Here is a 20,200-nt window from a genome sequence, read left to right as displayed (position 1 = left end):
CAGCCCATGACCGGGCCGACGGGTTCAAGGATTTGTTCACGTGAAGTGCATCATGCGGCAGCCCATGACGCAGCCCGCGTGGCCTCCGTTTGCAAATCGCAGTTGGGCTGCTTCCAAAATCATGACGCCGCAGAAGAGCCGCGACGAGGCGCCGCCGCTCCGCACGCCGCGCCGGTCCACGCCGCTGCTGCCACAGGGGTGCCTGCTCGTCAACATCGAGGGGAACATCGGCATTGGCAAGCGACGCGGCGTCTTTCGAGAGATCGTGGCTGGGACGATCCGTCACCGATGCGCGTGGTAGGCAAGAGCACGCTCCTGGCGAAGCTCCGCGACGCCTACGCCGGCGTCGAGGGCGTCGTCTTCGTCGACGAGCCCGTGGCGGCCTGGGAGCAAGCCGGCCTCCTCTCCGCCATGTACGACGGGCGGTTGCACGCGGCCGTGTTCCAGATGATGGCGCTGAGCACGCGCTACGCCGCGCTCCGGCGCGCGCTGACGTCCGGCGCGCGCCTCGTCGTCTCGGAGCGGTCGCTCTGGAGCGACCGCTGCGTCTTCGCGGCGACGCATTTAAAGGGCTGCGATAAAGACGCCTACGACCTCGCGCACGACTCCATGCTCGCGTCGCTCCCCGCGACGGCGCGCGCGACGATCCTCCTCGACGCGCCCGTGGCGACGCTCCTCGCGCGCGTCGCCGCGCGGGGCCGCGACGGCGAGGGCGCGGCCGACGACGCCGAGGGCGGCGCGGGCGGCGGCGGCTGCTCCGCGGCGTACCTCGCCGAGCTCGACGCGGCCCACGCGCGCTACTACGCGGGGCTCGACCACCACGCGGCCCGCGTCGACGCGGCCGACGGCCCGGCGGCCGTCGCGCGGCGCGTCGTCGCGGCCATCGACGCCGCCGTCGCCGCCGCCGCCGCCGGGCCCCCGAAGCCGCCCGCGGTCGACTCGCCGACGTGCGTCGCCGCCGCCGCGCTCTAGGGGGCGCGCCCCGTCTTTTTCGAGCGCCGAGGGTCGCCTAAACGGACCGACGGCGGGGATGGCGCAGTACTAGTGTACGTAGCCGCGTCCGCCGCGCGTTCGCATACGTAATGGTTAAAGGAGGGATGCGGCGCTAGGCGCGCGCGCGGGGAGTGGAGAAGCGGGGGGTGCGTCCCCCGTCCCGCTGTCGTCGTCGGGCCGCGGCGCTCGAGCCGCGGGCCGCCGCCGTCCGCGGAATCCGAAGGCGCCGAGGGTCCGGGATCATGTCAGGAGCACGCCGCCCCCGGTCGGGGGCGAGGCGTGCGGTCCGTCATGCGATCTCCGGGTCGGCGCTCGCTTCACAGAGGTTCAATGTGATCGGACGCGGAGCGGCGGCGGCCCTTGCGCGGGTCGCGGGCGCGCTTGGTCTTGGGCGGCGCGCGACGACGGCGGGGCGGGGGGCGCGGCGGCGTGAGCCGCTTTAGACGGGGACGACGGGCGTGACGTCGCCGCCCGTGTTGTCGACGTCCGACGAGTCCGTCGACGACGGGTAGACGTAGTCGGAGCACGTCGACGGGAGGCTCGCGCCGGAGTCGTCGATGGCCTGGCAGGTGAGGGAGAGGACCTGTGTCGCCCAGGAGGCGAGGCCGATGTCCGTCTCGTTGGTGGAGAAGGAGTACTCGTTGCCGTTGATGGTCACCCAGAGCGGCGAGCCGTCGTTGATCGCGTAGGCGACGTTGTTGCTCTCCTCGTACAACGTGAGCGCCTCCGCGGACTTGGTGCAGGCGGAGAGGGTCGTGAGGTTCGTCGACGTGTGCTTCGCCGAGCAGTAGTCGACGACGCCCTCGAGCGTGCAGACGCAGGAGTCGAGGCCCGTCGTGTCGCTGCCCGGGATCGCGACGTCGTCGTCGGCGCCCGACTCGGCCTCGGAGCACGACATGGCGTCGGACGTCTCCGTGTAGGACATGCAGGCCTGGAGGCCGTACATGCAGTGGACCATGGGCCACCACTCGCCCTGCTCGAGGGAGTCCTCCGCGCAGAGCTCGTACTTGTTCACGGACTCGAAGATGATGCCGTGCTCCTCGATGGACGCCGCGGAGCCGAGGTAGTCGACCTTGAGGTCGATGGCGTCGAGAACGTCGCTGTGGCTCAACATGAACGTGTGGAGCGAGAGCGCGTGCCTCCGGCAGTCGGGTCACATGGCGTCGACGTACGCGTGGACGACGACGGAGCTGTCGCCGTCGAGCGCCATGAGCGCCGGGGCACCCGCCGCGGGGCGCGCCACGCGGTAGGTGACGGCCGCCGACGACAGGGCCGTCGCCACGAGGGCGGCGGCGAAGCCCGCGCGCGACGAGCGCTGCGGGGCGGCGCGCACGGGCGCCAGGGACTCCTCGTCCGTGAGCTGGTAGGCCTCCTCCGTGTACTTCATCGTGTCCGGTGCGTCGACCTGCGAGCGCGGCGCCGGTCGGGGGACGGGACGGGCGCGGGGGGGACCGGGCGGGGCGGCGGGCGGCGGCGCGACGACGCACCTCGATCGATGCAGCCCGTAGAAACTGAGTGGGTAGGTGAAAATCTGCTTTGACAGGATATAGGATCTTCATCGTTGCCGTGCCGTTGACATGATGGGGCCGCCCGCACGATGAAAGCCCGCCTGCTGGTCGCGGCGTGGCTGGGCGCCGCGCTGCCGACGACGGAGATCGCCCTCGACGACCTGCCGGCGTCGCTCTTCGACGGCGACGTCGACGCCAACGCCGCGGCGTTCTGCGCGCGGCACGACTTTGGCCCGACGCCCCAGGGCCTCGCCTGCGCCGACGCCATCGCCGCCGACGTCGTCCTCCGCGGCAACGGGACCCTCGCCGCGGCCGAGGCCACGGCCCGCGCGCGCGTGCTCTACGACCAGCGGCGCTTCGGCGACGCGGCGCGCGTGCTCGCGCGCGTCGCCGGCGGCGACGGCGCGTCGCGCGCGCTCCTCGGCGCCGCGCGGCTCGCGGCGGGCGACTACGGCGGCGCCGTCGACGCCTACGACGCCGCGAAGCGCGCCGGGGCGTCCTCCGACGGCCTCGACGCGGCCCTCGCGCAGGCCGCGTTCCGCGCGGGGTACCACGGCCGCGCGGAGGACCTCCTGACCGGGTTTTGGACCTGCCCGGCGCGTTGACGCTCCGGTCCGCCGTGCGCGCGGCGCGCGGCGACCTCGACGGCGCCGTCGACGACGCCGCGCGCGCCGCGGCGGCGGCGCCGGGCGACCCCGCGCCGCGGCGCCATTTGGGCATGGCGCTCCTCGACCGGAACCGACCCGGCGACGCCGCGCGCGCGGCGGACGCGCTCGCCGCGGCGCTCGCCGCCGACGACGACGACCTCGGCGCGCGCCACGCCCTCGCGCGCGCGGCGCGCGCGGCCGCGGCGCCGCCGGACGTCGTCCTCGCGACCTTCGCCACCGACGAGACGCACTGCGGCCTCCGGCGCCTCCGCGAGAGCGCCGCGGGCTACGGCCTCGGCCTCACAGTCCTCGCGCCGCCGCCGGGCGCGACCTGGAGCAACGGCCTCAAGCTCGCGCTCCTCCGCGACTTCGCGGCGGGCCTGCCGCGGGCCGCGGTCCTCATGGCCGTCGACGGCTACGACGTCGCCGTCGGCGGCGGCGCGGCGGCCGTCGTCGCGCGGCTCGCGCGCTTCGAGGCGCGCGACGCCGACGTCGTCGTCTTCTCCGCGGAGCAGCCCTTCTACTTCCGGGGCGGTGACGAGCAGTGCGTCGGCCGCGCGTACCCGGAGTCCGGCGCGCCCTACCGGTTCCTCAACAGCGGGTCCTTCGCGGGCCGCGCGGGGCACGTCGCGGCGCTCCTCGCCCGCGTCCTTGCGACGCGCGCGGCCGACTGGGACGGCGCGTCGGACCAGACGCTGCTCCACCGCGAGTACCTCGCGCAGGAGGCGCCCGTCGGCGCGCCGCCGCCGTGCGGCGGCGCGCCGGCGAGCCGCGGGGCGCCGCGCATCGTCCTCGACGCGCACCAGGAGCTCTTCGGCAACACGGGCGGCCGCGGCGACGCCCGCGACTTCGGCGTCCGCGACGGCGCGCTCCACAACGCGCTCACGGACACGTACCCCGTCGTCCTCCACTGCCCCGGCGACCGCCGCTTCCGCGCGGAGTTCGCGCGGCTCCAGCGCCTCGGCTGGGCCGCGCGGTTCCCGGACTGCGGCGACGGCGTAAGTGGCTCATAGGGCGACCTCCGCCGGCGACCTAGAGCGGATGTGAACAGGCAGCCCCATGGCCATCCTTGCAGTGCCGTGGTTGATACGTCGTGCGGCTGGCAGGCCTTGAAATCACAACGCCACTGACAAACTTTCTGAAGACTCCGCGACGCGGAGTCTTGCCGCACGACGTATCAATCACGGCAAGGCCTACGGCTTACCTACGGCATGCTCCCACTGCTCTCGAGATCTCTGAGATTCTCTCGCACCAAGAATTGTTGAAAGTGCAACCAAACAAAGCTGCCCCTAGATGCTGCCCCTGAGCTTGTGCGCAATGGGCCAGCGCCTCGCCATCCTCGCGGCCGTCGTCCACACGACGCACAGCCGCAATCTCGCGCCCGGCGAGGGCCACAACGTCTTCGTCGAGGGCGAGGTCGCCGTCACGCGCGGCCGCTACGGCGTCTCCGTCACGGACCTCGGCGACCGCGTCGTCGGCACGCACCTGCGCGAGATCGGCGAGTGGGAGCAGCCCATCGTCGACATCGCCGCGGAACTGCTGCGGCCCGGCGACACGGTCTGGGAGTGCGGCGGCCACGTCGGCGCGCACACGCTGGGCCTCGCGGCCGCCGTCGGCGCCTCGGGCCTCGTCCACGTCTGGGAGCCGCAGCGGGCGCCGCGGCTGCTCCTCGCCGCGTCCGTGGCGCTCAACGGCCTGCGCCACGTCGACGTCCACGGCGAGGCCCTGGGCGCGGCGGACGGCGGGCGCGTCGCCCTCGGCGCGTGCGACGGCGGCTTCTGCCGGGAGAACTCGGGCGCGCGCGCGCTCGCGCCCGGGCGCGGCGTCGATTTCGCCGGCGACGCGGCCGCGGCCGCGCCCGAGACGGCGGCGCTCGCGTCCCTGGACGGGCTGCGGCGGGCCGGCGCCATCTCCGGCGGCTGCCCCGCGCTCATCAAGTCGGACGTCGAAGGCATGGACCTCGAGATGCTCGCGGGCGCGCGCGGCGCCATCGACGCGTGCCGGCCCGCGCTGCTCTTCGAGCTCGTCCAGCCGCGCCTCGCCTACGGGCCGGGCGTACAGCGCGGCCTGCTCGCGCGGCACCCGGCCTACGCCTGCGCGTGGGCCGTCTTCCGCATCGTGCCCGGTGTGGACGACGCGTTCCGCGTGCCGAACGTCGAGCCGAGCGGCCTCGGCGTCGCGGAGTCGGGCCCCATGTCCTACAACCTGCTCTGCGCCGCGGGGACGCCGCCGGAGGCCCTGGCGCCGCGGGCCGCGGCCCTGGGCCTCGTCCGCGGCGTCCGCGACGCGGCGACGGACGCGCTCTACGGCGGGCCGGACTGCCGCGCCTACGAGGCGGACCTCCGCGCCGCGGGCGTCTACGCGGACATCGTCGGCGTCGACGGGGGGACGATCTGCTCGGATAAGTGGTCCTAGGGGAGCCGGGCGGACGGAACGGGGAGACGAGTCGGGCGGCGGTCGCGCTCTTCGCGCGGGCGGACGGGTCGGGCGGTTCTGCGGGCGGTCGCGTGGCTCGCGCGGGGCCTGTCGCGCGCCTTCCTAGGCGGCGGCGGCGGCCGCGGCCGGCGGCTCGGCGTACTCGAGGACGAGGTCCGCCGGGTCCGCGGAGCCGCCGGGGTTCGTGATCTTCACGGGGAGGCGCCGCGTCGCGGAGACGAGCGCGGCCTCGGCGACGAGCGTCGCGAGGATGGCGTCGTCGCGCGACACCTTGGGCTCCTCGAGGCCCCGGCAGACGCGGACGAAGGCGGCGAGCTCGTCGCCTGTGCCGAATTCAACCACTGGTTTGGGTGGTCCTGACCAAACTTGAGAATTCTCTAGCTCGGTCAAATCGAAGTCGATTCGGCTGATTTTTGGACGAATCGATTGCTCTCGTCGAGTTCTCGAAGCATAGCCGAAGAACTTGTGTCGAACCATTCGAATACGCGCACATTGAAGTCGGGTTGAAGATTTGAATTCGGCACAGCTCGTCGCGGAACGCGTCGGCGAAACGCTCCGGGAACGAGTGCGCGAGGCGGTCCGCCGCGACGCCGGCGCCGTCGGAGACGCTGAGGGCCGTCCGGTGCGGGTTCTCGACGGCGACGCGCGCGCCCGAGTCGCCCCAGACCTCGCAGCGCTGGTCGTAGCCGTAGGCCGAGGCCCGCGAGATGTCGAACGTCGCGGCCGCGCCGCCCGAGTAGGCCCACGTCGCCATGATCGTCGCGGAGTCGTGGACGTCGGCCGCGGCGAGCGCGGCGTCGGACGACGCGCCGACCGCATAAACCTCCGTCGGGCAGTGCGCGAGCGCCGCCGGCGCGTCGGCGGCCCGCGGCGCGAGCGCCTGCGAGCACTTGATCAAGCTCAGCACGAAGTCGACGTCGTGCGTCGCGAGGTCGTGGTAGGGGTCGCCGCCGCCGCCGAGGAGGAAGGCGGCCTCGGGCGTCGGGTGGTCCCGGAACGTGCAGCGCACGGACCGCAGCGCGCCCGCCGCGCCGGCCTCGACCGCCTTCCGCAGACCCTCGTAGGACGCGTCGCAGCGGCGCTGGAACGCGCACTGCAAGTGAACGCCCGCGGCGGCGCAGGCGTCGTAGGCCGCGGCGATGTCGTCGACGCCCATGGCCACGGGCTTCTCCACGGCGACGTGGAGCCCCAGCGCCGCGGCGTCGGCGATGATCCGGGGATGCGCGGGCGTCGGCGCGCAGACCCAGACCGCGTCGAGCGGCGCGCCCGCCGCGCGCGCGGCGGCCGCGGCGCCGCCCAGGTCACCGAAGGGCGCCGTGCCGTGGCGCGCCGCGAAGGCGCGCGCGGCGTCGGGCGCGACGTCGACGAAGGCCGCGAGCGTCGCCTCCGTCGACGCCGCGATGTTCGTCGCGCGGATCTCGCCCATGCGCCCGCCGCCGACGATGGCCACGTTGACGGGCGCCGGCGCGCGCGTCGTCGCGAAGCGCCGGAACAGGAAAGACGTCATAACAGAGCAGGAAGGCCGAGCGACGAAATAGGTCAAGGGGATGATTGAAGATCCCTTGAATAGGTCGACGGTCGGCTCTTGAAGGCCTTCTTGAGTTCACCTTGCACACCGAGCCTGCCCCCGGGGGCAGCACCGGTGCCCGGCGCAGAGCGTCGGGCAGTCGCAGAACATCTTCATCTTGCCCTTGTAGACGACGTCGTGGCCCGCGTGGCACGTCGCCGCGCAGTGCTCGCAGAAGACGTCGCCCTGCCCCGGGGAGCACGTCCCGCAAGAGAACGCGACCCGTCTCTCGAAGACCTCGCCGTCGGCGCGCTGCGCCGGGCAGCGGCCGGCCGCGTGGGGCCGCTTTCGAGCGCGCGCCTTGCCGTTCGCGCGGATCGTCGCGTCCGGCGAGAGCCGCTCCGCGGCGCGGCGGACGCCGCCCGCCGTGACGCCGTCGTTCCACGTGACGTCGAGCAATTTGAGCTGCTCCGGCCGCGGCAGCTCGGCGACGAGGCCGCAGAGCGCGTCGGACGTGAGCGTCGGCGCGAGGCACGCGAGGCGCAGCGACCGGAGGTCCGGGCAGCGCGCCGCGACGGCCTCGAGGTGTTCTCGCGCCGCGCCCGAGCACGCCGAGAGGTCGAGGGCGAGGAGCCCGCGCCGCGGGCCGCCTCGGAAGAACGCGACCGCGACCGCGTCGACGCTGCAGCCCTGGAGCTCGAGGCGCGCGAGCCGCGGCGCGGCGACCGCGGCGACGGGCGCGGCGTCGCGGGGCCCGCGCCGCGTGGCGGCGAAGAAGCACTGCGCGGCTAGGGACGCGACCTCGAGGCGCGGCCGCGCCGCGAGGCCCGCGAAGAGGTCGGACCGCCGCGCGGCGCCGGGGGAGCCGCGCTTCGCGTGGATCTCCGCGAGCGCCGGGAAGAGCGCCGCGTCGCGGAGCAGCGCGGCCACGTCGACGCCGTCGCAGCCGTCGAGGCGGAGGCTCCGGAGGGCGCCGGCCGCGCGGCCGAGCGCCGCGAGCCCCCGGATCGTCAGCTTCTTCATGCCCGAGACGTCGAGGAACGCGAGCGACGGCGCGCAGGGCGCGGCGGCCGCGCGAAGGAGGAAGTCGTCCGTCGTCGTCACGGAGCAGCCGGCCACCGACAGGCCCTCGAGTGTCGGCGGCGCCGCGGCGAGCGCGTCGCGGAGCTCCGCGTCCGCGAGCTGGCCGCAGCGCTCGAGGCTCAGCGTCCGCAGCCGCGGCAGCGCGCCGACGAGCGCGCCCGGGGACCGCAGCCGCGGGCACGCGCGCACCGCGAGCCGCTCGCAGCGCGCGGCGACGTCCGGCGACGCGCAAAAGGCCGCGAGCGCCGCGTCGGACGCGCCGAGGAGCCGGTCGAGGACGCACTCGACGCCGCCGCCGCCGCTCAGGAGGCGCGCGAGCGCCCGCAGGCCGCGGCCGTCGAGCGTCCGCCGCGACGCCTCGCCGAGGTCGCAGAGGTAGGGCGCCACCGTGACGGCGCCGAAGCGCCGCGACACCGCGCGCCGCGCCGCGCCCCGGCACGACCGCGACACGACGGCGAGCGTCACCGCGTCGAAGGCGTCGAGCACCGCATGCTCCGCGACCGTCTCGATGACGAGCAGGCTGGAAGCCATCGACTCCGAGGAGCGCGGTAACTCGAATGCAAGTAAAACTTCAACGAAGCCCTCCCGCACGGCCTCAACGGGCCCTAAAAAAAACTCTCCCGCGGCGCGTCGGGCGCGAAGAAGGCGTCGGCGGCGGCGTCGCTGAGGGCGAGGACGACGGCGACGTCGAAGAGGAGGAGCGCGGCCGCGTGCGCGGCGGAGACGTGGAGCGCGAAGCGCCGGGCCTGGGCGACGAGCGCCTGCGTGGAAATCGAATCTTCAACCCGACTTCAATGTGCGCGTATGCGACCGTTTCGACGCGAGGTTTTCTGCCGTGCTTCGAGAACCCGATGGGAGCAATCCATTCGTCCAAAAATCAGCCGAATCGACGTCGATTTGACGGAGCTAGAGGTTCTGAAGTTTGGTCAGGACCACCCAAACCAGTGGTTGAATTCGGCACAGACGAGCGCGGCGACGACGAGGATCATGGCCTTGGAGACCCAGTGGAGCGCCGCGGCCATGGCGTCCCGGTCCGGGTCCCCGGGCACGGTGACGTCGCCGCGCGCGGTGACGCGCTGCATGCGGCACGCCGCGAGGAGCACGAGGCCCGCGAGCGCGACGACCTGTGTGGAAATCAAATCTTCAACCCGACTTCAATGTGCGCGTAATCGAACGGTTTGGACCAGGCTCTTCGACTGCGCTTCAAGAAGTCGACGAGAGCAATCGATTCGTCCAAAAATCAGCCGAATCGACTTCGAATTGACCGAGATAGAGAGTTCTGAAGTTTGGTGGGGGCCCCCAAACCAGTGGTTGATTTCCACACAGGCGACGACGCACGCGTGCTCGCACCGCGCCTCCGCGCGCCGCCCGGACGTGCCCGCGTCGAGCGTGGCCGCGGCGATGGCCCGGAGCTTGGCGCCGAGGTGGCGCGCGCGGTCGTTCGCCGACGCGCGCGCGCGGCCGAAGAGCGTGCGCGACGCGTCGAGGCGCCTGGGCGGGAACGGGGTGATGCAACGTCGCTTCGATGTGAGCGTTCCGCGCGCGCGCGTTCCGGCAAAAGCATCCACGCGTCGAGATCGCTCCGAGTGATGATCGCTCGTCCAAAAATCAGCTGAAACGAGTGGGAGACGGCCGAGATCGGAGCCTTTTCCCGCCCCGCGAGCCGCATCAGGTTGTCGAGCTCGAGGACGAAGACGAGCGTCAGGCAGTCGACGATGATGTCCACGGGCCCGTCGGCCGTGCCCAGGAGCGCCGCGGAGACGCGCAGGTAGAGGAAGACGAGGCCCAGCCTGGCGACGTGGACGCCGTAGGCCAGCGACCGCGCCGCGAACCACGCGACGCGCCCGCGCCAGCCCGCGCGGTACGTCAGCTCGCGCGCCGCGGGCACGACGAGCAGCGCGCCGACGACGAGCTCGTGGAGCTCGGACCGGAGCGACAGCGCGAGCACGAGGGAGCCGAAGCAGAGCGGGAAGAGCACGAGCGACGGCACGCCGCCGACGCCGTGCCGGCTCCGGAGCCGCCAGTCCACCCGGTCGTCGTCGTCCTCGAGCTCGTCGGCCCGCTCGCGCCACGCGGCGTACTTGGCGTCGAGCGCCATGGCGAGCACGAAGGCCTGGAGGCCGAGCCCGCAAAAGGCCGCGAGCGCGCGCGCGACGGCGCGGACGTCGAGCTCGAGGTGTACGAGCGTGAACTGCGTCCAGCAGTAGAAGCTCCCGAAGGCGCGCGCCGCGAGCTGCTGCTCGACGGCCTCGAGGAGCGCGCGCCGCTCCCAGGCCGCGAGGCTGCCCCGCCGCGAGCTCTCGCGCGGCGCCGCCGGCCGGGGCCGCCGGGCCTCGACGCGGCGCGAGAGCCGCCGCACGCGCCGCTCGAGCGCACCGAGCCGGTCCCGGGCCGGGGGCGGCGGCGCGTCGGGCTCGACCACGTCCCACGCGGCGACGCGCTGCGCGCAGGCGAAGAACTCGAGGTCGCAGGCGAGGTCGTCGTCGGCGTCCATCGTGCAAAGTCCCCTGTATGCGGGCTGCACTGTGTCAAAGGAGCAGCTTTTACAGCCGTGCTTGAACCGCCTTGACTTGGCCCGAGCAGGTGAGCGCTTCGCGTTGACCGACGACGCGACTCTTGTGTGACTTGGCTCGAGCAGGTGAGCGCTTCGTGCTGGCCGACGACGCTCCACCCCCATGGCCGAGCTCGCCGCGAAGCGCGCGCGCACGGACTCCTGGTGCGGCCTGCCCGAGGCCGGCGAGGAGAGCAGCGAGTGGCTCGAGAAGCACGGGATGATCCTCCGCCACGGCTCTTCCCTGGCGCTCATGAGCCTCGTCTCCACGGCGCTCAACGAGAGCGACGAGTTCGGCGACATCGAGCCCGAGGAGGACTGGAAGAAGTGGAGCGCGCGGCGGCCGGGGTTCCAGCTCTACTACGCGGCGCTCGTCGACCCCGCGCGCGACGGCGCCGAGGGCGTCGCCTGCGTGCTCCGCGCGGTCCTCGACCCGGCGCCCGCGGGCGCGGCGCCGGCGCGCAGGTCGCGCCTCATCGTCGACTACGTGACGACGCGGCCGGCCGCGCGCGGCAGGGGCCTCGCGTCCGCGGCCGTGAACTTCGTGACCGCCGCCGCTTCCTGCAACGAGGCGAACACCTACGTGCTCGCGCTCGAGGACTCCTGCGTCTACTGGATGAGCCAGGGCTTCGTCCTCGAGGCGTCCGAGCGGCTGGCGTGCCGCCTGAACATCTTCAGCGACACGCACTTGTTGCGGCGGTCGTCGGACGTTCTCGACGACGGCGAGCCGGGCGACGAGGACCTCGAGGGCGACGAGGACGACGACGACGACGACGAGGACGACGACGAGGACGAGGAGCTCCAGCGGGTCCTCGCTTTGTCCGCCGCCGCGCCGGCGCCCGCGGTGTCCGCGTCGGACCTGTCGCGCGCGCTCGCGGCGGCGATGGGCGGGCCGCCGCCGGCGGACGACGACGACGACGCGGCGCTCAAGGCCGCCCTCGCGCGGAGCCTCGCCGACTCGTAAGGTGTGATTACGACCGGTGCTTCTTCTTTTCCCGGGGCGGCTCGTCGTCGTCGTCGAAGAGCGACGTCGAGCCAAAGTTGATGTGCTCCCGGAACCAGGGCCGGCAGAAGAGGAGGTAGAGGATGGGCCGCGAGTGTTGCGACACGTTGGCGACGCCGCGGTGGACCGTGCGCTGGTCGTAGACGAGGAGGTCGCCCGGCGCCAGCTCCGGCGCGAAGACGTCGCGGGGCGCGCCGCCGCGGCGGAGCTCGGCGTCGAGCGCGCGCTCGGCCTGCGGCCGGTGCGACCCGGGCGCGAACTCCGTCGGCCCCGCGGCGCGCGTCACGTCGACGAGGGGCACGAAGCAGTTGAGCGCGTGCGCCGGGAGCTCGCCGCCGTGGCCCGGGAAGAGCTTCACGCCGTCCGCGTGCCAGGGCTGGTCGTCGGAGCCCGGGAACGACGCGACGAGCCCGACGTACGCCAAGACGACGTCGTCGCCGAGCACGCGCCGCGCCAAGGGCCAGAGCCAGCGGTCGTCGCGCCGCGCGAAGCGGGCCAGGTCCGCGGCCGCGGCGTCGAAGGCGCCGTGGCCGCAGGCGTCGAGCTTGACGTCGACGCGGCCCCGGCGGCGGCTCGCGGCCTCGAGGCACGAGAACGCGCCGCGGCGCGCGCGGTCGGCGACGAGCGCCTCGATGCGTTTGGCGTGCGCGCCGAGGCGCCGCACGTCGCCGGCGTCCGCGCGCCGCCGCACGACCACCACGCCGTCGGCCGCGAGCGACCGCGCCGCGGCGTCGAGCGCCGCGCCGGCGAGCGCCTCGCACGCGACGACGCGGTCCGCCGGCGCCGCCGACGGCTCGGCGCCCTTGGCCGCGGCAAGTTTTGCGAGCAAGGCGTCGGCCATGAGCGCCGCGGCCTCGGCCAGCGCCGCGTCGCTGCGCACGGCCTTCGCCGTGAGCTTGACGGCTTTGCGGTACAGCGCGCAGGCCTCCGCGGCGTCGCCGCGCTCCAGGAGCACGGCCGCGTCGCTCGCACGCGTGAGCGCTTCGGCCAATTGCGCTGCCATCGTGCTGAAGCGCTTGAAGGTGTTTCACTTAACACAACCGAGCAACCGCCTCATCAGGAGAGCCCATCATCTGCCCATCGATCGCTGGTTGCAGAGAACTTGCCCTGCTCTTTGCAAATTTGCCGCAGCACTTGCACAACTTGACGATGCTGCGAGCCCTAGCGGAGCGTGCGCCGCGCCCAATTCTCGCACGGCGCCGCCTGCGCCTGCTCGTCGGCAGCAGCAGTCGGCCGCACCGCGAGAAGAAGGACGGCGAGGACGCCTACTTCGCCAGCGCCGCCGACAACGCGCTCGGCGTCGCCGACGGCGTCGGGGGCTCGAAGCGCGCCGGCGTGGACCCGGGCGACTTCTCGCGGCGCCTGCTCGCCCACGCGCAGCGGCACGCCGGCGGCGGCGCCGTCGCCGCCGTCGCCGCCGCGCGCGCGGCCGCGACGCGCGACGACGTCTGCCGGCGCGGCGGCAGCTCGACGCTCCTCGTCGCGACGCTCGACGGCGACCGCCTCGAGGTCTGCAACTTCGGCGACAGCGCCTGCGCGCTCCTGCGGCCCGCGCCGCGGCGGTCGCGGGGCGCCGTCGGCCTCTGGCCGCGCGTCGTGCTGCGCACGGCGGACCAGACGCACTACTTCAACTGCCCGTATCAGGCGTCCGCCGCCGACGACCTCGCGGGCGAGGCGGCCCTCGGCGCCTGCGGCGCCGATGCCCTCGCGGCGACGGCGCGGGCCGGCGACGTCGTCGTCGCGGCGACGGACGGCTTCTGGGACAACGTTTCCGACGACGCCGCGCAGCGCGCCGTCGCGGCGCGCGTCGGCGTCGTCTGGGCGTCGGCGGCGCGCCAGGGGGGCTTCGGGAGCCTCAGCGACCGCGTCGCGGGCCTGAGCGACGACGCCGCCGCATTCGACGACTGCCGCGAGAACCTCGACGTGCTCGCGGCCGCGCTCGCGGACGCGGCCGTCGCCGTCTTCGACGACGAATCCGCCGCGACGCCCTTCACGGACGCCGCGAGGCTCGACGGCCTCGAGCACTACGGCGGCAAGGAGGACGACGTCGCCGTCGTCGTCGGCCTCGTCGTCGCCGACGGCGCGCGGCTCTCCGCGCTCGACGAGGCCCCCGTCCACAACTTCCGCGACGCCGCGCTCCCGGAGGACGGCGCGGCGGAGGAGCCCTAAGCACCGGCCGGCGCAGCGCTAACCGTGCCCTTTCGCATGCTCCCGATGAGAGCTGAACGAGGCCTTCAAGTTGCGGTCGCAGCTCAGTCGAAGCACCTCGAGCATCTCTCCACGCCGCCGCCGCCGTCGACGCGCGCGCGCGCGAGGCCGCCGACCGCCCGCGGCGCGCCGCGCCGCGGCGCGCGACGGCGCCATGGCGGCGGCGAAGGTGCACGTGCACGACGGCAGCTTCTCGAGCGACGAGTTGCTGCTCCACCCCGAGACGTTCCCGGGCATCCGCGACGGGTCCGTCGTCTTCCTCAAGACGTCGACGGCGTCGGCGAACTCGCGCGTCGTGCTGCGCGCGACCCTGGTCCGCGTCGACGAGAAGAGCCGCCTCGAGAAGTTCGCGTCGAAGCGGCTCGAGCTGTCGCTGCTGAAATCCGTCGCCGAGGCGTGCGGCGTCGCGCCGCAAAAGGGTGATTCAACGTCGCTTCAACGTGAGTGTTCCGCGCGCGCGCGTTTCGGAAACAGCACCCACGCGTCGAGGCCGCTCCGAGAGATGATCGCTCGTCCAAAAATCAGCCGAAACGAGCGGAAAACGGCCGAGAGAGGAGCCTTTGAAACTGGGCATGTCGCACCCTTTTGCTGCCCAGGTGCGGCGTCGCGCCGTGGTCCGACGCGTCCGTCGAGCTCTGCGAGGACCCGGAGGCGTCGGCGGCGGCGGACTTCTGCGAGTTCTGGTTCAAGGACCAGTTCGTGAGCCGCGCGGACATGTGGCGCTTCAAGACGGCCGTCGTCGGCCGCGCGCTCCACGTCGGCAAGGTGCTGGACATCGGCGGCATGCGCGCGGCCGCGCACGAGCTCCGGGGCTGCGACGGGTCGACGATCACGTCGGCCGTGCTCAGCGCGAACACGCGGCTCGTGTTCCGCACGCGGTCGACGCGGCTCTTCTGGCTCGTGCAGATGTCGTTCGAGATGTGGGAGCCCACGGGCGGCGGCGGCGACGCGCTGCACGTCGAGCGCCTCGTGGACGGCTTCGCGGCGCCCCTGCTGGAGCGCTGGCGCGCCGTGGGCGTGAACCACTCGCTGTCCGTCGTGCTCTTCAGGGCAGCACAAGAGAGCGAAATTCCCAACTTCAAAGGCTCATATCTCGGCCGTTTTCCACTCGTTTCGGCTGATTTTTGGACGAGCGATCATCTCTCGGAACGGTCTCGAAGCGTGGATGTTTTTTCCGTAACGCGCGCGCGCGGAACACTCACGTTGAAGCGACGTTGAATCACCCTTGTGCTGCCCAGGTGCTCTTCGCGCGCGTCGACGGCGGGCTCGGCGGCGCGCGCGACCTCTACAAGGTCGTGCTGGAGAACGAGGCGCCGGCGCACGACGACGCGCAGCGTTTGGTCGCTGCGCTGAAGCGGGAGCTCGTGGCCTTCGCGCGGTCGCTCGCGCGCGTCGTGCCGCGGAATTTGCGCGTGTGCCGCGCGGCCGACGGCAACGTCCTCGAGGCGATCAATCTCACATTAAACGTGCTCGACAAGCACTACATGGACCGCGACGTCCAGCGCACGGGCAACTCCATCGTCCTCGTGAGCGCGGGCTGCGGCGTGCTCAGCGTCGACGCGCGGCTCGCGCAGATCACGAAGCAGCGGATGATGGACAACGGCATCGGCATGGACATGCTGTCGCTGGCCGTGCCGCCGCTCCACACGGCGCCCATCTTCATGCACCGGTCGAAGAAGTCGCGGGGCCGGGCGACCTACGAGGTGCCCCACTGGATCAATCTGAGCTTCGTCGACCCCGATCGCGCGGCGGAGCCCGCCGCGTGGATCGCGGCCGCGGCGCCGCGGCGCGCGCGCGACGGCTGGCGCATGGCGACGCTGGACCTCGGCGAAACGCGCACGGGCGACGAAAACGCGCGGGGGCGGCGGCGGTCGCCGCCGGGCGACGGCGACCGCCGCGGCGACCGCGCGGACGCCGCGCGGCGCCGCCGCGTGCCCGACGCGCTCGCCTTCCTCCTGCGGTCCGGCGGCGGCGGCGCCGTCGGCGCCCTCGAGGCGCACCCCCCCGCGGAGCCGCGGGCCGACCGCGGCCGCCGGCCGCCCGCGCGGCCGCGGTCGCCCGCGTCGCCGCGCGGCGGTTTGGGGTCCGCGCTCCGCGGCAGCCTGGAGCGGTCGGGCTCCTACGACGACGCCGTCTCGACGACGCCCCAGTCGTCGCTGGCGTCGTCCGGCGGCGGCGCGCCCTGGCGGCCGTCGATCCTCGTGGGGAGCCTGAGCTCGCGCGCGGGCTCGGCCGAGCCCGCGGTCTGGTTCGACTTGGGGTCGTCGCAGGCGTCCCAGGATTTGGCGAGCCCCGACGGCCTGCCCCGGGCGCCGTCCCAGGACGAGTCGACGCTCGACGACGACGACGAGCAGCTGCCCTACTGCTACGACGCGTCGCTCCTCGGCCGGTCGTCGTCGACGTCTACGACTCTCGCGGGGTCGCCGCGCGCGTCGAGCCCGCGGTCCGCGGGGTCCCGCGTCTTCGTCGCGCCGAGCCGCCGCGGGGGCCGCGACGTCCGGGAGCCGTCCCTCGAGGACCGCTTCGACGCCTACGACGCGGCGACGTACGGCGGCGGCCCGCCCGAGCTTTTGGAGCCGCCGCCCGAGAAGCGCGAGGGGTCGCCGGAGCCCGAGCACTTCGAGCCCGCGGCGCGGTCGTCGTCGGACGCGCGGGGCCGCGCGCGGCTCCGCCACCGGTCGAACTCGGGCGCGGATTTGGCGTCCGAGGCGTACCGGTCGCCGCCGCGCGGCTCGTTCCTCCGCGACCGGCGCCACAAGCGCAGCGACTCCGTCGACGAGGAGCCCGGCGCCGCCCTCGCGTCGCCGGAGCCGCCGCGGTCGCCCGGGGCGCCCGCCGCGGCGCGGCCCCGGTCCGGGCTCCACGCGTCGCTCGAGCCCGCGCCGGAGAACGCCGCCGCGGAGTACGCGGAGGAGGAGCCGCGGCGCTTCGTCAACCCCTTCCGGAAGGAGGACGAGTCCGACCTGCTGAAGCAGCGGTCCCACAACCGGCGGCGCTGGAGCCACGTCTTCCCCATCGGCTCCGAGGAGTTCCGGTCCGCGACGACGCGGCTCCACTGCCCGGGGCCCAACTGGAAGTCGCTGATCACGCCCGCGGTGCTGCCCGTGGAGACGGACTACCTCCCGGACGAGTTCGGCACGGGCGCCTACGAGGAGGCGAACCACTCCGTGCTCCTGCCGCCGGACTCGACGACGGGCGCCGCGGAGATGGTCGCGCAGATGGTCGCGCAGCGCATCGCGGGCGACTACCAGCTCGTCGTCCAGGCCGACGAGTCGCCGGAGCGCATCTCCCGGTTGAACCCCCGACCGGGCCGGGGCGGCCGCCGGCGGCCGTCGCGCGGCGGCTTCGCGCCGCCGCGCGGCGGCGGGCCGCCGCGCGGCCGGACGCCGCCGCTCGGCGGCGCCGCGTCGACCTACACGCTGTCCATGGGCCACCGCATCCAGGTCCTCAGCTACAACGGCTTCGAGAAGCGCGTCGACGTGCGCTCCTACCGGTCGCGCCACGGCAACAACGCGGACGAGAGCAACCGCTTCGACTACGAGTACGCGCTGTGGTGCGGCGCCTGGGCAGGACAAGGGTGATTCAACGTCGCTTCAACGTGAGTGTTCCGCGCGCGCTCGTTCTGGAAAAAGCATCCGTGCTTCGAGACCGTTGCGAGAGATGATCGCTCGTCCAAAAATCAGCCGAAACGAGTGGAAAACGACCGAGATAGGAGCCTTTGAAGTTGGGAATTTCGCACTCTTGTCCTGCCCAGGTGCGGCGACGAGGGCGCGTACGCGTCCAAGACCCAGACCTTCCTCAAGTACCCGTCGCCGGAGACGAACTGGAACACGCTCGACCAGGTCATCTCCGGCTTCCTCTCGCCCGCGGCGACGCTCAGCTCCGTCAAGTTCCGGCGCGTGCTCTTCGCGCTCGTGCCGCCGGGCGACGCGGGCGGCCGCGAGTCCTACCTCGAGCGCTTCGGGCGCTTCGAGGCCTTTTTGAACTCGAAGCGGGCCGCGGGCCGGTCGCCGGCGCTCGAGGCGCGCCGCGACGCCGCGGCGGGCCGCGAGCTCGGCGGGCTGCCCGCGCGGCCCCATCTCTTGCAGATGGCGCTCGAGCACGCGACGTGGCGCGACGAGTGGCTCGCGCTCGAGTGCGACTCGTCGGTCGACGACCAGCGCTGCTACCGCCTCGCGCTCCACTGGCTCCTGTGCTCCGGCTGGGTCGTCGAGGAGTTTTTGAGCACGCTCTGCCGCAAGGCGAAGCAGCTCAAGCTGAATCTGGTGCAGGTGCCGGAGTACTCGATCCACCTCGACATCCACCCCTTCATCGCCCACGCGTCCGCCGTGCCGCCGGCGCCGGAGCCGGCCCTCGCGGCGGCGCTCGAGCGGGCCCTGCACCGGCGCCTGGATTTCGCGCGCGACTCGCCGTCGGCGCTCGTCGCGGCCGCGGCCGCGGCGCACTCGGCGACGGCGCGGAAGCAGCCCCTGCGGGGCGCGCCCGTGCCCCGGCGCGCGTCCCAGGCGGCGGCGAAGATGCTCCCGGCGCACGCGCGCGAGCGCCAGTACCTCCACCGGTCGGGCCGCGTCTTCGTCCGCGTCCTCGCCGACGGGTCCTTCGCCTGGGTCAAGAACCGCTTGGCGAACCCCTTCGCGTCGGACCAGAGGACCGTCGAGGACGGCGCCCTGCTCCGGACCCTGCGGCGCCACGCGGCCGTGCTATGCGCGCTGCTCCGGGCCTTTGGTCGATTCGGCGCGCCGCGCGACCGGTCCGGCCCGCTCGTCGACCGCGTCGCGGACTACCTCGCGGGGCCCGCGCCCGAGGCGGCGCCGCCGACGACGCGGGGCCGCCGCGCGGCGACGGACGAGGCCGCGGCGCCCGACTCGTCCGCGTCGACGCCGACGACGCTGTCCTTCGCGGACGACGCCGCGAAGAAGCGGCCGCCGAGCTTCAACCGGAGCGGCGCGGACCTCCAGGACGACGTCGGCATGTAACTTTGTGTCGTGTGGATGCGTCGAACGCGGCTCGGCGACCATCCCCGGGTACGGTTGTTTAGGACGCGCGACGCCCGCCGGCCTACTCGCCCTTGATGCACGTGACGAGCCAGTCGAAGCCCTCGGACAGGCCCTTGCCCTTGGTCGCGCAGGTCTCCTGGATGGACCACTGGCGGTTGCGCACGTCCGGCAGGCCGAGCGCCTCGGACACGTCCTTGGCGCCGAGCGCGCCGCGCTGGTCCTGCTTGTTCGCCAGCACGAGGAGGATCGCGTCCTTGAGCTCCTCCTCCTCGAGCATGGCCTGGAGCTCCTGGCGCGCGACGGCGAGGCGCTCCTTGTCCGCGGAGTCGACGACGAAGATGATCGCGTCCGTGTTCGGGTAGTAGCACCGCCAGTAGGGCCGGATGCTCGTCTGGCCGCCGAGGTCCCAGACCTGGAACTTGATGTTCTTGTACTGGAGCGTCTCGACGTTGAAGCCGATGGTCGGGATGGTCATGATCTCCTCGTCGTCGGTCTCGTTCTGGAGCTTGTAGAGGATCGTCGTCTTGCCGGCGTTGTCGAGGCCGAGGATGAGGATGCGCACCTCCTTGGACCCGAAGAGGGCCTGGAACACGCGGCTGAACAGGATGCCCATGGTGGCGCGGCCAAGGCGCCGGCGGCGGGAGGGCCGGGGCGGCGGCGCGCGGCGGTGGCGAGAGAGCTAAACACGCGGCGGCTCGACGGCGTCTATGCCCGCGATGCGAGGCTCGGCCAAAATGTTTGCGCGGCCTCGACGCTGCCCATGAGATGCATCGATCTGCGCGGCGCCGGCGGCGCGATCTGTCGGCGGCCGCAGCCCCTTGGCCGCGCGGCGCCGGAGCACGCGCCATGCGCGAGGGCGCGTCCGTGTCCGTGATCCTGGTGAACCTGGCCTGCAGCCACTGGGCGTCGAGCCTGCTCATCTTCCTCTACGCCGTGCCCGAGTCCGACGGCGTGGCGCTGTCGGGCCGCCGCGAGGAGGCGGACTTCTTCAGCATCAAGGCGGCGACGGGCATCGGGTCCGTCCAGTTCGGCATCCTCTGCGGCTTCGCGTTCTCCGGGAGCTACCTGGTCCTGGGCGGCGCCGCGAGCAGCGTCGTGCCGCAGCGGCGGAACCTGCTGATCGTCGGCTCGCTGCTGTCCTGCGCGTCGACGGTGATGACGGGCCTCGCGGGCTCCTTCTGGGAGCTCTTCTCCGCCCGGGCCGTGCTGGGCCTGGGCGAGTGGTTCGTGAACAACGCGTCCCACGGCCTCTTGTCGGACAAGTGCG

At 73.3% G+C, this 20,200-nt stretch overlaps 7 protein-coding genes across 7 annotated transcripts; 3 read left to right on the top strand and 4 right to left on the bottom strand.

Annotated features, from left to right (window-relative positions):
- Nucleotides 1–288: 288 nt before the first annotated feature.
- Nucleotides 289–972, top strand: AURANDRAFT_66102 (hypothetical protein; the record flags this gene model as incomplete). Its single annotated transcript, XM_009041201.1, has 1 exon — nt 289–972. One exon carries the CDS (start codon nt 289–291, stop codon nt 970–972), a length of 684 nt encoding a protein of 227 aa, XP_009039449.1.
- Nucleotides 973–1,432: 460 nt separating this feature from the next.
- Nucleotides 1,433–2,380, bottom strand: AURANDRAFT_66101 (hypothetical protein; the record flags this gene model as incomplete). The annotated part of the gene is made up of 2 exons (XM_009041164.1): nt 1,433–2,132; nt 2,166–2,380. 2 exons carry the CDS (start codon nt 2,378–2,380, stop codon nt 1,433–1,435), a joined length of 915 nt encoding a protein of 304 aa, XP_009039412.1.
- Nucleotides 2,381–4,564: 2,184 nt separating this feature from the next.
- On the top strand, nt 4,565–4,891 carry AURANDRAFT_13971 (hypothetical protein; the record flags this gene model as incomplete). Its single annotated transcript, XM_009041202.1, has 1 exon — nt 4,565–4,891. A coding segment is annotated over one exon (327 nt), but the record flags the coding sequence as incomplete, so codon positions are not given.
- Nucleotides 4,892–5,918: 1,027 nt separating this feature from the next.
- AURANDRAFT_30242 (hypothetical protein) lies at nt 5,919–7,091 on the bottom strand (the record flags this gene model as incomplete). Its single annotated transcript, XM_009041163.1, has 1 exon — nt 5,919–7,091. The coding sequence occupies one exon, from the start codon at nt 7,089–7,091 to the stop codon at nt 5,919–5,921; it is 1,173 nt and encodes a 390-aa protein (XP_009039411.1).
- A 96-nt stretch (nt 7,092–7,187) lies between these two features.
- AURANDRAFT_72126 (hypothetical protein) lies at nt 7,188–12,809 on the bottom strand (the record flags this gene model as incomplete). Its single annotated transcript, XM_009041162.1, has 6 exons — nt 7,188–8,779; nt 8,930–8,935; nt 9,136–9,298; nt 9,497–9,665; nt 9,794–10,681; nt 11,704–12,809. The coding sequence occupies 6 exons, from the start codon at nt 12,729–12,731 to the stop codon at nt 7,188–7,190; spliced, it is 3,846 nt and encodes a 1,281-aa protein (XP_009039410.1).
- Nucleotides 12,810–12,862: 53 nt separating this feature from the next.
- On the top strand, nt 12,863–13,929 carry AURANDRAFT_60232 (hypothetical protein; the record flags this gene model as incomplete). Its single annotated transcript, XM_009041203.1, has 1 exon — nt 12,863–13,929. One exon carries the CDS (start codon nt 12,878–12,880, stop codon nt 13,895–13,897), a length of 1,020 nt encoding a protein of 339 aa, XP_009039451.1.
- A 5,026-nt stretch (nt 13,930–18,955) lies between these two features.
- On the bottom strand, nt 18,956–19,636 carry AURANDRAFT_60231 (hypothetical protein; the record flags this gene model as incomplete). Its single annotated transcript, XM_009041161.1, has 1 exon — nt 18,956–19,636. The coding sequence occupies one exon, from the start codon at nt 19,544–19,546 to the stop codon at nt 18,995–18,997; it is 552 nt and encodes a 183-aa protein (XP_009039409.1).
- Nucleotides 19,637–20,200: the final 564 nt, after the last annotated feature.

The sequence above is a fragment of the Aureococcus anophagefferens genome, assembly GCF_000186865.1.
Source record: "Aureococcus anophagefferens unplaced genomic scaffold AURANscaffold_19, whole genome shotgun sequence".
In the NCBI taxonomy this organism is placed as follows: Eukaryota; class Pelagophyceae; order Pelagomonadales; family Pelagomonadaceae; genus Aureococcus; species Aureococcus anophagefferens.
Note: the sequence above shows the minus strand (reverse complement) of the source record. Positions and strands in the feature narration are given on the sequence as shown.